Consider the following 18,080-nt stretch of genomic DNA (forward strand, 5'->3'; position numbering starts at 1 on the left):
AATGAAATGAGAATTAAAACCACAATCACAAACTTATAAAATTTAATCCTTACTTTGGCCTACAGATAAGTGTATAAAGCTGCCAAAGTAGGGATTAAATTTTATAAGTTTGTGATTGTGGTTTTAATTCTCATTTCATTACTTTTTATAGCAAGATCCCTACTTCATTTTAAAATTCATAATTTTTAATACTCTTGTTTGTTTACTTTTTACGTTATATCTGTATAAAGTATATACTTTACGTTTAGAAACTGTCGCGTGTCTGTCCATCGATATGTAGCACCATCCGTTGGGTCGAAAATATATTTAAGTACGTGCATATATATATATGGATTTTTATCTGAATATCAGAAGTAGATACCCACAGACCAGTCAAGTAAGCTGGAGAAATCTTGTAGCGATAGTCTGAGTCGTCTAGGCGCTAGCCCCGCTGACGTGATCAGGTAGGAAGGTAGTAGACAAAAACGTTGCTGTTTTAGAAATTTTTAAATTGTTATACCAGAAACGTTAGCAATCTTTTTAGCGTAATATTAGTATATATGCGCATAATATATCGTAACCAATACTTTGAATGTTCAGTTTTTCGCCTAGGTAATCGTTAGAGTGGTTTTTCGACGCGTTAATTATTTGAAATCCTTTTCAATCCCTACTATTAAGAATTACCGTATTTAAAATATGCCTATATGTTGAATGAAATAACGGAAACATTTGGTGCGTTGAATTGTATCTTTCGTTGTTTTTACAATAATTTTTCAACTTTCTGTTAGTTTAACGAAAACTTATACAATGTGCTCTCCGCATTGTATCCGCTACAGGGAGTGAACCCAGAATTTTAGAGCTATAAGCCCTCAAGCCTACCATAGAACCAACAGAGTTAATTTATAAACTAAACATAGAAGTATATACGCAGAAGCAAATAAACTAACTAGTAATGGAAGATATATTTTTACTTGCACATGTTATCCCCCTTCCACAAATACACACACAATTTTAGCATCATAAGCTCTCAATCCTACTGTTTAGCCACCAGGGTGCAATCTTTAAATGAAACACAGAAGTATACGCAGAAGCAAATAAACTAACTAGCAATGGAAGATATATTTTTACTTGCACACTTTTACCCCCCCCCCCCCCCACAAATACACACACAATTTTAACAATACGCAGAAGCAAATAAACGAACTAGTAATGGAAAATATTTTCACTGACACATAATATCCTGTTTTCAGTTATTTAAAGCATAGTTCTCATTCTAAACGGGTGATGTCTAAAACAATTTCCTGTCATTTCTCGACTCCCTTTGTTTGCATTACTTATCTTAAGGATCTTTTTTGTCGAAGAAAACATTGATCATAATAATGGATCTTTAGGGAAATTAGAAGAAACCAGCTTCCGATGGGAAATGAATGAAAGGTAATAGGCTTCTTCACACACTTCACATTTCATCTGGGGTGATGGGACCCCTAGAAAATTATAATAAGACTTATGGTTTCTTAAAGTTGTAGAGATGCTCTTCAGTTTTGAAAGAAAGTCATCAAATAGTGGTTTTTATCAAATATCTTTTTTATATCTAATGGTATTAGTGACGTCACAGAGTAAAGAAGACATGGATCTGGTTAACAGATAAAAAAAAGGTGTTTGGTAACAAAATTTCAAAGTTTTTTACTGTTTTTTGGTCATTATTAAACATTTATGGACAAAAACTATTAATTATAAAATACACTTTTTAGGCCCAAACTCGCCAGCTGTTACGTAAACTTCTTCAAGGCCCAGCATGGCCAGGTGGTTAGGGCGCTTGACTCGCAATCAGTGGGACGCAGGTTCGAATCCCTGTCCCACCAAACATGCTCGCCCTTTCAGCCGTGGGGGCGTTATAAAGTGACGATCAATCCCACTATTCGTTGGTAAAAGAGTAGCCCAAGAGTTGCCGGTGGATGGTGATGACTAGCTGCCCTACCTCTAGTTTTACACTGCTAAATTAGGGACGGCTAGCGCAGATAGCCTTCGTATAGCTTTGCGCGAAAGCCAAAACAAACAAACAAACGTAAACTTCTAGATTAAAAGAACGCCTTCATTAGTCATGGTCATGACATTGTCCATAACAGATACTAGGTTTAACAGCTAGAGATAATATTAAATACATATTAACTTCTAAATAGTTTGCCTTAAATGCATAAAAAAGTAATTTTAGTCATTCTCACTCAGTAGGTTTACCGTATTCGTTTTTATGCTATCTGTAGAATCATTTCTAATATTTACTTTTGATTCCACGAACTGACGTAAAAGTGTTAGTCCGTTTGCAGAATTTTATGACACCTCATTAGATAAGTAAAAAGAATAGTATTACTGTTATTAATTTTTGAAATTATAATGTATGACAATATTTTGATTTTATTCAGAATTTGATAATATAATTTCCAGAAAGAATGTTCCTCAGAATAATGTCTACACACCTAAAACATTGTAGTTCTTAAAGTTACTGCAGGGTGGAAATTTAGGAAATTTTAATCTGTTTTCGTTTCGTTTTTTAACGTCCCATAAAACCGTTTCATTTGTTGTTAACAAGTCAGTGCTGCACATTTTTCGAACAGTAATTTACTGTTGTATCTCCTTACGTTTCATTTATTGTTAACAAGTCAGTGTTGCACATTTTCAAACAGTAATTTACTGTTGTATCTCCTTACGTTTCATTTGTTGTTAACAAGTCAGTGTTGCACATTTTCTAACAGTAGTTTACTGTTGTATCTCCTTAGGTTTCATATGTTGTTAACAAGTCAGTACTGCACATTTTCCAAACAGTAGTTTACTGTTGCATTTGCTCATGTTTCATTTGTTGTTAGCAAATCAGTACACGAAAGAGCAAGAAATACAATTTAAACAACTTACTGCACTGTGTGAAACGTACATCATTATCTTATAAACAATAAATAGCAGTAACTTAAATATTTAATTAAAACATTGTATAATATGTGGGAATTAACTTGTCAACATCCCCTCGAAATGTAGGGAGAATCAAAAATCATTATCCCGTGAACAAAGTGCAGTTTACATGTAATAAAACGATTAACGAACAGCGGGTCAAATGTTTATTTGCAAAATTCTGAATTTCATAATTTTAAAAAAACAGATATAAAGGTTTTAAAATATACAAAGAAGCAACATATTGTAGAATGAAAAAGTACAACACTGATTTTTCTAAGATCAATACAAAATGTTTACGTGCTAATTTGGAGACGATGTCACAATCCCCAAAGCATGTCCACGGCAATAAAAAAATTATAGAAGTTTTCGGTAAATTATTTCTGATAAAGTAGGTCTTATCTCAATTTTATTACTATAGTTTTCAACTTTTCAGCCTTATAATGTGTTTTGAAAAGTCAGGAATTTCCTGATGCCTTTTACATCATGATAGATTACACACAGCTAATACTTTTGCAGAGCTAATAATAAACGACAAGATGTGGCATCATGCGTCAAAATGCTCACACTATTTCCTAACAATTAACATATTATTATTACAGTTGCGAACCCATCTGGCTATGATGAAACCCAATTGGTCTTGGAATCATTCAGTCAACTTCTTCAGCAACTTTTCCCTATGATTCCAACCAAAACGCAATACGTTTGGAAGATCACACATCAGGATCTTCCTTTGAAAAACACCAACACCTACTATAATAAGCTGGATAATGACGATCCCGTTCTCTCCAATGAAGTTCGACCTTGGAGTCTTGAGTCAGACTTTCGGAAGCGTGGTCCAGACTGTATGAGAAAATGCATCGCTCAAGGCATTCTTCACCCTGTCCAGTGTCACTCATTGTGTTAATGGAAGTGGCCTAAATGTTGTCTCGCTCACGTCATGTGAAAAAGGAAATCTGTCAATTCGTAAGTTTAATAACACCTACATGCCATATTTCTAATCAAGTTGAACTTTTTATTTTTATTATAGTTATTCTTTGCTACTTTCATGTAGAATGTAGGTAGTGCTTATTATTCTTTCATATTTTGATGAAGGATGTAGGTAGTGCTTATTATTATTTGATATTTTGATAAAAGATGTAGGTAGTGCTTATTATTATTTGCTATTCTGATGAAAGATGTAGGTAGTGCTTATTATTCTTTGCTATTCTGATGCAGAATGTAGGTAGTGCTTATTATTATTTGATGTTTTGGTGGAAGATGCAGGTAGTGCTTATTATTATTTGATATTTTGATGAAAGATGTAGGTTGTGCTTATTATTCTTTGATATTTTGATGAAGGATGTAAGTAGTGATTATTATTCTTTGATATTTTGATGAAGGATGTAGGTAGTGCTTATTATTATTTGATATTTTGATAAAAGATGTAGGTAGTGCTTATTATTATTTGATATTCTGATGCAGAATGTAGGTAGTGCTTATTATTCTTTGCTATTCTGATAGAAAATGTAGGTTCTGATTATATGATTGAAATGAATATTCAGGGGTTTCATCTACGTGGCTCGTGGAGAATGATTTTTTACTCGTTTTCGCCACATAGTATCTCAGAAAATTCATCACTGATAATTTTTAGAGATGAATTATCTTGGTTTGAGCACAAGTAGTAATGAGATATAATAGGTTTTCTTATAGTAGACTGGAAATAAGAATGTTACAATTATAACCGTAAGCAGCTGTGATTCGTCATTGAATTTATGAAGTAATGATATAAAATTTAACGACAAGCATGTATAACTATGTTTTAAGGATAGGAGTTAGGGTTACACTTTATCACTTAATACTGTTTTCCAGTTAGCGCATTTTCAGTTGTAAGAAACATCATCTGTCATAATTGACTTCAGAGCTGAGAAAGAAGGTCATGATAAACCAAACGAGTAAACATGATTTACTGAGATGAGTAATGATGTAGAAAGTTGCAACCTTAACATCTATATATAGTTTAGCTGTAGTCGAAAGCCATTATAATGATACATTATATCATTATTATGATACACCTAATGTAATCAAAATTATCATTCGACTGAACATAACATAGGAAATGAGCAGGGAAAAACTGCAAAGGCGGTATTCCGTCTTAAAAGCGACCTCTTGTGTTTCTTTTCAGAAATAGATTAACCACCAAAAGCTGCATTATCTGAGTTAATTACACGGCATAACAAACATTAAATCTTATTTCACAAAAGTCTCAATTCATGAATACTTTATTGTGATTGTGAAATAGGATGCATGAAATATTTGAAGCTAAGGGACAATAATTAAACAGAGCTCAAACGAGCTTTAGAAGAAGAAAACAAACACCAAGGCATCATCAGATAGGTCATAGGATAAGTAACTTCGTAGTAACTGTAGATAGTACTGACTTAAAAATGAAGGTTTAAAGTTGATATAAGAACCCTTGGTTATTACATAACTACTTCAGTGTATTAAGTATTCACTAAACTATAGCTCGTACAGTTTTTGTAGCGGTAAGAACTGTAACATGAAACATTAATTAACATCTCACGACAAACTGAAACAGCTCAGCCAAGTTTTAGTATTAACTATTATATTTGCAACGCTATAGAATTAACAAGATAATGCTGCTAGACCCAACTGAGCGTCCTTTTTGTAATGAAAAAGAAGGAAAATGGATTGTAAATAAGTATCTGCGCCAAAAATTAAAAATTATTTAAAACCTGAAGAATAAAAATGCATTTTCACTAATTTTTCTTTTCTTTTTTACTTTTCAGAGTGTCCCCTCGTTCCCAGTACCATTGGAGAAAATTTTACGTAATTTCACGTTTTGTTTACATTAAGGAACATGTGGTATAAGAAACGAAATGATTGTGCATTCAAAACACGCTTTCATAGATTGGGTCTGACTTACTTATATATATGCGTATAAAATAAAATACAGAAATGATATTTGGAGTAAAGCATTTTACAACTCACTAGACCAGATGCACGTATGTTTCTGAAGTAATGGACTCGTATTAGTTTTCTAATGTATTTGGATTATTTCAATTCAACAAAATTTGCCTAAGCCTATAATTAATAGTTGTATTGCCAATATAAATATATAGAGTTAGAATATATGTGTTTGGAGAAAATTTAAGTATGTTGTATATTTATTTATTTCATTTCGACAAGTATGTTACTATGTGGACTACAATGAATAAAACTGAAAAAAAAACCCATGGCATTGTAAATTCGTTTGCAGTTCGTGTTGATTTGATTAGACTGAGCTATCTTGCAAAAATGAATTTTTTAAATAAATAATGTTAAAATGGTTTTATTTTCAAAGCAGACGTAGAAATACACACACACGAAAAGTTCGTGGCCTATAAAGAAAAAAAAAAGACACTGATTCAATTATGATTTATTTTCCAGCATAATCTCCTCCTGAGTCTATACACTTGTGCTAGGGTGCTCTAAGGCCTTTTTGTCCTTCCCAAAGAACTGTCCTACTTAATCTTCAATCCATGACTGCACGAGATAACCATCACACTGAAATTTTCGACCTTTCAGAGAATTTTTAAGATTAGAGAAGAAAAAAAAATCACTTGGAGCTAAATCCGGTGAGTAAAGGGGGATAACTGAATAATTCGAAGCCAGCATCATGAATAGCGTTTAAAGTAACATGCGATTTGTGAACTGAGGCATTGTCCTGATGGAATATCACACCTTTGGTGAGTAATTGTCTTCTATTTCATTTGATTTATTGACGTAAAGTATTAATTAAGAATCCATAGTAATCTTCTCTAACAGTCTGACCCCTTTCCAAATAATCAACTAGTAAAACGCCCTTGGCATCACAAAAATTGATGTCACGACCTTCCCAGCAGAAGGGGTGGGTGAACTTTATCTATTGATAAAATCATCAGGGTTACCTGAAACAACTCGGGTCAGTTTCTGCTCAGGTGACCACATTTTTTTTGAACCCATCAGGCACTAAACCTACTCATGCGCAAACTGCTTGCTTGCTACAGCACTATTATCGATTGCCACTTCCTCTGCTAACTTCCTAATAGTAATTTTTCTATAATATATATAACCAAATCGTGAACTTTATTTACAACTTCTGTTGTGGTCGATGTCGAGGTCCGACCTACCCTCGGTTCGTCTTCAAGTGATTGTCTATCACGCTTAAACTCAGCACACCACTTTTTTTCACTGTTGAATATGCCGGAGTACCCTCTTTTAATGTTGCCCCGGTGTATTTCTTGAGGTGTCATTTTCCTTTTAACAAAATATTTGACCACGACACGAAGTTCGATCTTCTCCAAGACATTTAACACTGCTCACTTCTTTTTAAAAATTCACAACACACAAAATAAGGTCATTAAGTTATATGTTAAGTATTATTTACTTATAAAAAGGTTCAAACTTAATATTTATTAGAAAACATTCCAGTTGTTGTTTCTTATAGGTCAGTCCACACACTTTTAGGACAACCCTGGTATATATATATATGAATTTTTCTCATATCACTCTAGTACCAGTATTTCACTTTGGCAATACACCCAATTTCTTTACACAACATTCGGGTCCAATAAAATTGTTAATTTAGTTAATTTGATAGGTTTTATTAACAATAGGATTCCAATTCTTTTCTTGCTGCATTCTTTAGTTTTAGATTAATTGAATAATTTTGTATTCCATGTGCATTAGCGGTATTCTTAAAAGATCAAATAAGCACTTGAATATTCGGATCTAAATAAAGGTAAATGATGTATGAACAATTTAATCTCTTTGTGATCCTGCGACGTTTCTTGATCAGCCACGTTCTCACAGTTGATCCATTTCAGCCTCCACAGCAAAGAGGACAGATATCTTGATGAACAAACAGGAACGTTTGAACTAACGAATATTATCCTTCGTAACAGATAAAGCTATAATCGAAATGACATGTGACAAATAAGTCTTAGTTCAACTTCAAATTACACGTGATTCACAAGCCTATTGACTTCTTCATATACTATCAGAACGAAACCCCACGCTTGTACCCTTGTACCGATAGTTTTTAGTCTGGAGCAATTATTAGCAAACTAGTTTCATTTCTTGAAGAAAAAATTAGTTCATAACTGGTCCCCCGGTAAGACAGCGGTAGGTTTACGGACTTACAATGCTAAAAATCCGGGGTTCGACTCCCCGTGGTGAACACAGCAGATAGCCCAATGTTGCTTTGATTTAAAAGAAACAAACAACAAACAGTTCGTAATAGAGGTAATTTTATTCTGACTCATCTTCACATCAGCTTACAGTTTGATCAGTTTTATGAAATCACTATTGTATTATATAGTAAATTTTGGATATTGAAGTAGTCGCCGTCTAGATATGAAGGTTACTCTGAGAAGAGAAGCAACAGTTTTTGCTTTTTCTGATATACTAAAATCAGCAAGAAATGAATACTTTCTCAAATAGAAGGGTAAACAAACATTGTAAAGAATTATATATTATTCACGATTGTTTTATAGTTCTGCCAGTTCATAATCATCAACAGGTCATCGGATGATGATAGCAGATTAAAATAAAAAATAAACTATCCTAATGCTAACGCATATCAATCACCAATACCTCTATAAGTTTGGTTTTTAAAGCACATTCATGGTTATTGTTATTCATGTTTTTAATAACGTTTTCGAGTTTAAACTAACTAAATGGTGTCGTCTATAAACAATCGAACATGCGATCGAAATATATTCTGGGTCCACGCAAATGGAGTTTTTAAAACTCAAGAATATGTAACAATATACGGTAAAAAAAAAGGTTCAGTAGGGTACCTATTCAGAAATACTCTACACCACATTGTCCATGAACAAATCATGATTTATTTTCCTTACATGAATCTTTCTGAAAACTTTCAAACACCAGCATGTAGCAAATATTAAAGAGTATAAGCAGTGGTTAACCTAACGCAAGAGTTTGATGTAAGTAGAGGAGAATAATGTTAATTGTGTAATGTATTTTAGTAAAGCTGTTAGACATTTTTAAAATAAAGTACCACAACGTGGACTTAAGTTCCAATTATTTTACTGGTTCTTAAGAAAATAAAACTTCACATTTAAAAATCTATCAGCAAAAGTTATTTGATGTATAAGGTCTTATTTTCTAAACTTTGGTTGAAAAAGAAAGCCACTGACTGTCAAGGCGACGACATATTAAAATTCAGTTTCGTATCTGTCTAAATACAATCTTTTATGATTAATAAAATTTGTTGAAGAATGCCCGAGTAATGAGCTATACATATATATATATATATATATATTACATTCACTTTAATGTAACTAAATAGGAAAGAGGATAGTTATTATTCTGCCTGGTTTTAAACGAGCAAACTACGAAAATACCCTCATCCACGAGCAAGAAACTGAAACTGTTCATTTGCTCTTCGCCACTCAACAAACAAATCTGGGAGCGAACAATTTTTCAATCAAACCTATTCTGTTCCAGATTATTTTTCACACCCATCTATCGTGCATGCAGGAGCCACCGGAAATGGTTTTGTAGGAAAAGGTGGAACATAAATGGAAGTAGGCTTAGTAGTCTCACAGTCTGTTCTGGAAGCAGTTTCAGCCCAACGATTCTCTTCTCGCACCGTCGTCTCATAATCTGGAGGTCTGTCTAGCTCCCAACTCTTGTCGTGGTACTCTTCCAGTACTCGGTTATAAGTACGGTTGTTATTACTAACAGTGTTGGTGTTAGGCCTGTGTTCCGCCATGATCAGATATGAAGATTCCTCATTAGATTCATTTCGAAAGGAACACACCTGCGATGCTTGACAGACTATCAGAAGCCACAAGAAAGTAAAAAAAATTGCAGATACGATTAGTATAACTATATCAACATTACGCATCCTGAAAAAAAAAAGAACAAACAATGTCCTAGAACAAATTATCTGCAAAAAACAACAACAATGTGCTACAACAAATTATCTGAGAAAAAAACAACAATGTACTAGAATAAATTCTCTGAAAAAGAACAATAACAACAATAATGCCCTAGAACAAATTATCTGAAAAAACAACAACAATGTGCTAGAACAAATTCTCTGAAAAAGAACAATAACAACAATAATGCCCTAGAACAAATTCTCTTCATACGGTGCTCTCAAGAAAATATTCATATACATAAATGATCTAGCCATTGTTATTTTATATTTTTCTATCTTTAAAAAACATTTTCATGTTATTAATAATTCAATTATTCGAGAGAATATGAAATCTTATTAAAAAATAGTGTAACACTCTTATTTTTTGTTTTAATGGGTACTTAAAGACTTAAAAGTCATATTAATTGACAACATATCTTTTACAACAGCAACAACGTATTTTCGAGTGAGTGTCGGGATATTTTTGATGTTCTAATTATGATAAAGTACATTCATGAAATGCCAAAGGAATCAAACTTTATAGATGAGCATGAAATTATATACAAAAAAAGTCCAGAAACAGGAGTAACTTTGTATAGAAATTCAAGCTAAATTTATATTCATTTGCTCGTTTATGTCTTTATAATATTAAACCGAATAATATTAATATTATTATGCATACAAACATGTTGTTCTCGAGAGACCGTAATGTAGGGTAACTTACAATTAGATACAATTACAACGACTTCTCATCATATTGAAACTTTTTTCCTTTATTGCGAGATTTTGACCCACATATTCCAGAGGCTTCGGCAGAAAGTTTTGGAACATTCCATGTTAGAATACTGAAATACTGATGTGTTATGTACTAGTATCATGTACTAGTGACGTTATGTATTGAGACTTCTCGAACATCAAAGGCTCCATTATATAGGAGTTTTAATGAAGTGAGTAGCTCTAATATTTTAATTTGAAGAACTTCAACGTTTTTATGTGCTGCTAATAATTAATGCTGGTATATTTAACCTGGTTTTATGTTAGTGAGGCATCTGAGGTGTTATGTTCAAGTAAGTGTATTTGAAGTGTCTCAATGTACACATCTATTTAAAAATTCAACATTAAAATATCAGCTTGCGTAAATCTATTTCTAGTGTATTTGAAATATAATGTATACTTGTATAACAAGTGTTTTAAAGTAGTATATTAATGATGTCATGCCCTATTGGAGTATTTGGTGATCTACAAGTGTAACATAAGTGCTTTGCAGTGGTATGTTCGTAATGCTATGTCCTAGTGGAGTATTTGTTTATATATAAGAGTAATATAAGTGTTTTAAAATGGTGTATTATTAATGTTATGCCCTAGTGGAGTATTTCTGTATATATGAGAGTAATATAAGTGTTTTACAGTGGTATATTAGTAATTGTCATGATATAAAATACTGTTTAGTGTAGATATTATTGATTCATTTATTTTGTGAGTGAATATTTTGTGATTATTTAGTTTTGTTCATAACAAGAGAGTTAGAAGCAATTATTTTAAAGTACATGTTATGACAAGTTTAGTTACGTAAATTGGTAAGAGTCATATGTTGTGTTTATAACTCTTTGATGTTTAGGTTATAGAACATCTCGTAAAATTTATTGATGCCGAGGATATAACGAGCAGACGATTAAGTAATAAACATTTAAACAGTGTGAGATAGACAGACACACACAGACAGGGCAAAAGAGAAGTAAAGTTACGAGAAGCAATTAGGCCAAAGAAAAGTTAAACGTAAAGTTAATCTTCGTAGGAGTAGAATGCCTAAATATTAATATAGGCCTAACGGCCGATATATTAGAGTGAGACTAACGGTGTTTATAGAGCTAAGACGAATAGCTTATTTCGTGAAATAGGGTTCTAAAGTAATTGAACTTGCCTCAGTGTACTTTGACAAATAGACAGACTATTCTCGGAAATACAAAGAGAGAAAATAGAACAGACGGTTTTAGAAGTATAGGATACAACCGTGGTAACTCGACGATAACGTAAGTGAACTATACTCGGATAGTTTGGCGATAGTAATAAAGAAAAATAGTTCGGCTTGTCCACTGAAATTCTAAAGCAATTAAATAGGTCTAAGTGGGCTTTTGACAAGAAGAAGAGAACTACATAGTGTTTATGATATCATTATGATCTCTATAGTGTAAATAATTTGTTGTACATACGTTTAGCTAGTTTCGAATATATATATTATTTTGAAAACAAGTGGAGTGAGTGCTGTTCATTTATTGCCTACAAGTCACAGACACCTACTGTAGAAGAATCCTAAGCCCAAGGTTTTAGTGTCTTACATTCAAACTTTTATTAAACTATTTTTTATTTATGTTATACCAATAAGAATAGCATAAAATCTTAACTAAGAATCTATATTTTAATAGTATACAAGTTTTAAGTTCTTAATTCTACAAGGAAATATATTTTAAAAAATCATGAATTTCACTAATGTGACCCACGTAACATACTTTGTCTTAGCATGTCATCATCCCTATTTTTTTCATCACCCCTCGAAAATGTACGAAATTAAACGTAAAATGCTCTCTGTAAAATCGTTATTGCTCAAACAAACCATAATTTTTATAGCCTTCAATTTTGTTTGGTTACAGAGTTATCAAAAAGACAATCAGACCCCTCCTGCGACACCCATCTCTCACATCCTCTCTTTCACAATTCGTTGATAGTTCTCTCTTATGTTTCATTATATATTTACCTATAACCAATAGAAAGTCAAGATTTTCATCCATCAAATGACGTATTGTATAATATTGTATTCTGAACAGATAATAGTCAATTTCACTCAGAGTAGCAACATCGTTCCCGTGGGAAAGTTAAGGACGAGCTTGGATGAATTAGTAATGGCTCTTGTCTCATAGTTAGAAAGCAAGGAAAAGTTTTAGAAGTAAGTGAATTTGTTGGCCAGGTGGTCAGGGCGCTCGACTCGCAATATGTGGGTCGTGGGTTTGAATACCCGTCACACCAAACGTGCTAGTCCTTTCAGCCGTGGGGCGTTATAATGTAACGGTCAATCCCACTATTCGTTTGTAAAAAGAGTAGTCCAAGAGTTGGCGGTGGTGGTGATGACTAGCTGCCTTCCCTCTAGTCTTACACTGCTAAATTAGGGACGGCTAGCGCAGATAGCCCTCGTGTAGCGTTGCGCGAAATTCAAACACAAACAGTCAAATGAATTTGTCTACTTTTTTCATGTTATTATTATATATATTCTTTGGTGCATTATTTAATTAAATAAAAATTGTTAATTGCTGCACTATAATTACTATAAAAAATCAGGCTTAACTCTCCTCGACAATCGAGGAGAAGAAAAAAGAAGATTGGGTAAGTACTTTATTTCTTGTTTTTCGCCCCCCAGTAGCACAGTGGTATGTCTGCGGACTTACAACGCTAGAAACCGGGTTTCGATACCCGTGGTGGGCAGAGCACAGATAGCCCATTGTGTAGCTTTGTGCTTAATTCCAAACAATAAACTCTTGATTTTTCATATTCATTCTTTATTTCTTATCATAAAAGTAACTGAAATTAAAAATACAGATCTTTTTAAGTTATTTAAGACTAGATTAAGTAAAATAAGTAATTATGATAATATAGGATAATATGGCTGCGTTTCTGTGATTATTTTTCTGTTCATTCCTCGTGATTGACCATAGCTAGGCCTACTTGTTGTGGGTAGTAGTTATCCTCATGTTGGAATAAGCTGAGTTGATACAAAAGATTGCGAGTTATATCATCATGGAGATTGTCAGTTGGTGTGTTCCTTCAAAAGCTCCATCATTTTCAAGCTGTTGCATTATATTTATAGTGTCTATGGGTTGATTTATTAGGGAATAGGTTAGTACATCAAAACTGATCATTCTGTCTTGTGTAGGTTATCATGGTCGCTTTTTTAGCAAAAGCAAAATGGACTGGCTTTTTAACATGCTTTACCTGTTAATAGTGATATAATATTTATATGATATATAGTACAGTGAGTACTGCGGTCTTTTCCAAGTTCTTTTGGATGTTTCTTGAGGAGATTGGACAAATGTATATGAAGAATGTTTGTCCAAGAATTATCAAAGAAAAAAAATTCTAGAAAGATTAACAACTCGATCACAGACCAGTTCATAAGTAGGTAAAAAAAAAAAGACGAAAATTCATGGATGAAGATGAAGTTGATGAGTTGGAAGCAGTTCAGGCAACTGTGCAAAATGGAAGACATTTGCTGAATCTCTGGTGATGCACTCACTTGATAATGAATAAAATAAGAACAAGAATACTCATGAGTGACTCCCTATATGATGAAATATATATATGGCATTAACAATTTAAAAAGGAAAACAAAATATATGTGTGTGAGTGTGGTCTAAATGTTCCCGGCGCGGGCAACAGCCTCGAAAGTCCTACTGTGTAGTCAGTTATTTTTCTTCTGCACTTTCATTCATGATCATTGTTTACGCAGAAAACCTCTGCTTATGAACTAACGTTAGACAAACAACAGCTGGATGACCTTACCAATGGAAGATGCTTTGATGTGGCGGTGTGGATTTAAACTGTTTGACAGTCATTGAGGTGCCTTTCTCGATTCATTCTGCATTCAAATTCAATGGGTCATAAAGGCCCTTACCATGAGTTGATCAATCATCAAGCTATTGTTCTATTACGACTCCATAAGTATCAACTGTGAGTTAGTCGTCAGAACTTTAGAACTTGAATTAGTTCATGACTATGTTATAACTGTGCACTCAAAATCTGGGAGTATTACACTGTTTGAAGAACATTAAGACTTCTTTTAAAGAAATATTTATGCAGTGAGTTGACATGTTGAATAATTTCACATGGACTACTCCTACCTTCTGTATAGTTTTAGAGAGGGCTTTCTTAAGTCTATCAGTACAGAGCTCAAAACCTCATCCATAAGCCTAGAAAAAACGCAGAGGTAGTCCAAATGAAACTACAAGGGAAGGAACTCAGCACAGAATGCGAAACCTCGTCTCCAAAACTAAACAGAAGGCAAGTGTAGCCAATGTGTAACTATCAGAGTAATAACTCAGCACAGAGTTCGAAACGTTGTTTCCATAACTAAACAGAAGGTAAGAGCAGTACATATAAAACAATCAAAGTAAGAACTTAGCACAGAATTAAAAATGTCGTCTTCAAACCCTAGACAAAATGTAGAGTAGACCATATAAAAACATTGAGCATTAGACTAGACAACCAATGGTGAGTTGCGTCAGGATACACTCTAGAGCCAGAGATGTGGCAAGCTACTAATATGTCATATTATTATTAATATGGAGGAGATGAAACAACGTAGTGTATTGCCTGAGGGTAATTAATAATTTAAGTTATTATATATTTTATTAATGATGGGATTATCCTGCATGTTCAAGTGCCAAAGGAGTAGTAATAGTGTTAGGACATGTTCTAGCATCAGAGGGTATTTAATAATGAATATAGGCGATGAAAGCGGACAACCATTAATCCACGGGGTAATTAATTAACATTTATGAATGTGGATTGATATATAATTATGTTGATGCCATCCAATAAGACTATATCCACTGGAAGGAGCCATTCCGGTACGAATCGGTTATGACCTCTGTGACATCAGAGGTCAAACAAACATGTTCTCTTCCCTATATTACTTAAATTATAACATATCGGTTGTAATTTACGGAAGACGATGATCTAATAACACTATAGTTTTCGCAAATATGGCAACGGTTTCTAGCTTTTCGAATCGGGAAGTATTTAAGTAGTTGAAAGTTAACCCTGAAACTTTCTGTTCAAATACCTTCATGATTTTGTCAAATGCGTCTGAAATAGCAGCTGATTTATTCTCCGATGGATCAGCGGTAAGCATATGGATTTACAAAGCTAAAATCCAGGATTTGTATCCCCACGGTAGACAGATCGCATATAGCTCATTGTGTAGCCTTGTCCCTAAAAAAAGAATAGCAAAACAGCTAGTTTTCATTATGGAGTCTCCCAATGAGACAGCGGTAAGTTTGCGGACTTATTACGCTGAAATACGGGGTTCGATCCTCCGCGGTGGATACAGAAGATAGCCCAATGGGGCTTGCTCTAAAAGAAACAAATTAATTAATTAATTATGAATGTGGTGCCATCTATTGACAGTGTTTGGCAAGGCATTTGATAAGGGCGTTCCTTTATTGTTAAGCACAAAGCTACACAATGAGCATTGCCCTCAGACGTACCAATGAGCCACTGGGGGCTAGTATGAATAGGAAAGTTATCTAATGTTGTTGTTATTCTTTACAAAGAAGCTGTTATCTTCTATCAAACACCATACATCAAATATTATATTATGCTCTGAAACTTTATTTAGTAAACGCCACGACTCAAGTTCTTGATTTCAAAAAGTTTTGTTCATTTTTAATTAAGCACAAAGCTACAGAATGGGTTATATGTGCTTTGTCAACCACGGGTATATAGAAAACAGGTTTTTTAGCTTTGTAAGCTATCAGACTTTCCGCTGTGCCACTAGGGGGCAATATAAAAAGCATTGAAATGTGTATAAATTGTTCCTACTTCATTCCTATGGGCTTTTAAGCGTCGTAAGACTGTATTCGTCAAAACTAAAATGTCTTAAAAACAACAAAAACAAAGACTAGAGCTTCTATTCAGGTTGTGATTAAAACAAAATTACCATTAAAACAGACATAAAAATATTGTAACTACCAATCTTATTTTATCATACGTAATATTATTAAAGATAAACTCTCGATCCTTCAAACCATGACCTTAGGAGGTTTCAAAATAATCACAATAAGTTTATCAACAGAAGAAAAAACAACAACTTAGTACATACCAGAAGTCCATTTTCGTTTGAATATAAGCTTTCTTCGTGGTGTACTTGGAATTGTCTTTCAGCAGGAATACTAAGTCAGTTGTCGCTTTTGTTCTATTAAAAAGAATTGTTAGGTGGGAAATATGGTTTCCACCATATCATGAAAGCAACACCAAAATATAATCAACTTCAACGTACGCCCATGGTTTCTCAGTATCTGTAAAGCAGGAATGCAACAACCTTCCAAAGCACGCGTACCTATACTGATGACACTGTGTTATTACGAAATATAAGAACAGGTGTGCAATATGCCTGTACGGTGTAATTATTCACGGGAAACTACCCAACAATCCATCTGTGCTTTTCTAACGTGATCACATATTTGCGAAGACAAGAATAAATACTCACTAGGATATTAGAGTTTATAACTATTTTAGCATTCATGTTTTGGTTCACTTTTACATAAAAGATTCCCAGTGAAAACATGAGATAAATTATACTAAAATTTTGTTTGAATATAAAATGTACTTAGTATTACAAAAATATGATCTGTCTGCAAAAATTGTTGCTAACATCAATTGAGTTCTGGTTACACTTTAATTGATACGTCTAAGTGAACGCTTTTCTAGTTTTATACTGTCCGACGTTTGGGCAGACGCCCCTCGTCAGGTAGTAGAGACCGCGTTAAAATGTAATTAGGCTTTTTTGAGAATAATTCCATTGTAACAAGGATTTTACTGCCTCGCGAAAGGTGTCTGCCCGAAACGTCAAAGATAAAACTAGAAAAAGTTTTAAAGTTTTTCTTCTCACGTCTTGGGGAACAACGCTCATTCAAGAGTTTTGATATACAAAACTTTGTTATTTTAGCATAAAGCTACACAACTATCTGAGTGTAGAATCGAACCCCGGATTTAGCATTGTAAGTCCATAAACTTACCGCTGATCCCCCCTGATCAAAACCATCAGTAAACCACAAAAAAAGGGACAAGAAAACATTATTCAAGTTTCAAAGTCAAGTAGAAATGAACGAAATAGTAAAAACAAATCCTAAACACTTTGTTCTATATGTTTTTTTAAAAACAAGATACTATATGAGAATCAATCAAAAATTAAAAAAAAAATCACAAAATAAAACAATGTTTCCTTCAAAAATTTCACCTGACAAGCCAATAACCAACTAATTGTTACCAGTAGCAGTACAATTGTATTTTGTACAATACAATTTCATTTAATGAGCATAAAAACACGATTTTACTAACTTTAGGGTAACACCAGCACGGTTTGTAAATCTGAAAATTTCTGAGCACAATTTTGAGAACAAAAACTGTGTCAGATATAAAAGACTGTTTAGTATAGGTAGTATTAATTAATTTATTTTGTGAGTTAATAGTTCATGATTTTTTA

The 18,080-nt window shown here is 33.4% G+C and overlaps 1 protein-coding gene and 1 long non-coding RNA gene across 2 annotated transcripts in view; one reads left to right on the forward strand and one right to left on the reverse strand.

The window, feature by feature from the left end:
* LOC111085214 overlaps positions 1–6,136 on the forward strand; it is a 32,179-nt gene extending 26,043 nt beyond the window's left edge. The window contains exons 2-3 of the long non-coding RNA XR_002610051.1: positions 3,522–3,885; positions 5,709–6,136. This is a non-coding gene — a long non-coding RNA (uncharacterized LOC111085214). The remainder of the gene's footprint in view (positions 1–3,521; positions 3,886–5,708) is intronic.
* A 3,134-nt stretch (positions 6,137–9,270) lies between these two features.
* LOC106456980 lies at positions 9,271–16,867 on the reverse strand. Its single transcript, XM_013916362.2, has 2 exons — positions 16,698–16,867; positions 9,271–9,815 (listed from the first exon to the last, which is right to left on the reverse strand). Exons 1-2 carry the CDS (start codon positions 16,706–16,708, stop codon positions 9,413–9,415), a joined length of 414 nt encoding a protein of 137 aa, XP_013771816.1. The 5' UTR covers positions 16,709–16,867; the 3' UTR covers positions 9,271–9,412.
* Positions 16,868–18,080: the final 1,213 nt, after the last annotated feature.

Source organism: Limulus polyphemus, unplaced genomic scaffold, assembly GCF_000517525.1.
Source record: "Limulus polyphemus unplaced genomic scaffold, Limulus_polyphemus-2.1.2 Scaffold277, whole genome shotgun sequence".
NCBI classification, from domain to species: Eukaryota; Metazoa; Arthropoda; class Merostomata; order Xiphosura; family Limulidae; genus Limulus; species Limulus polyphemus.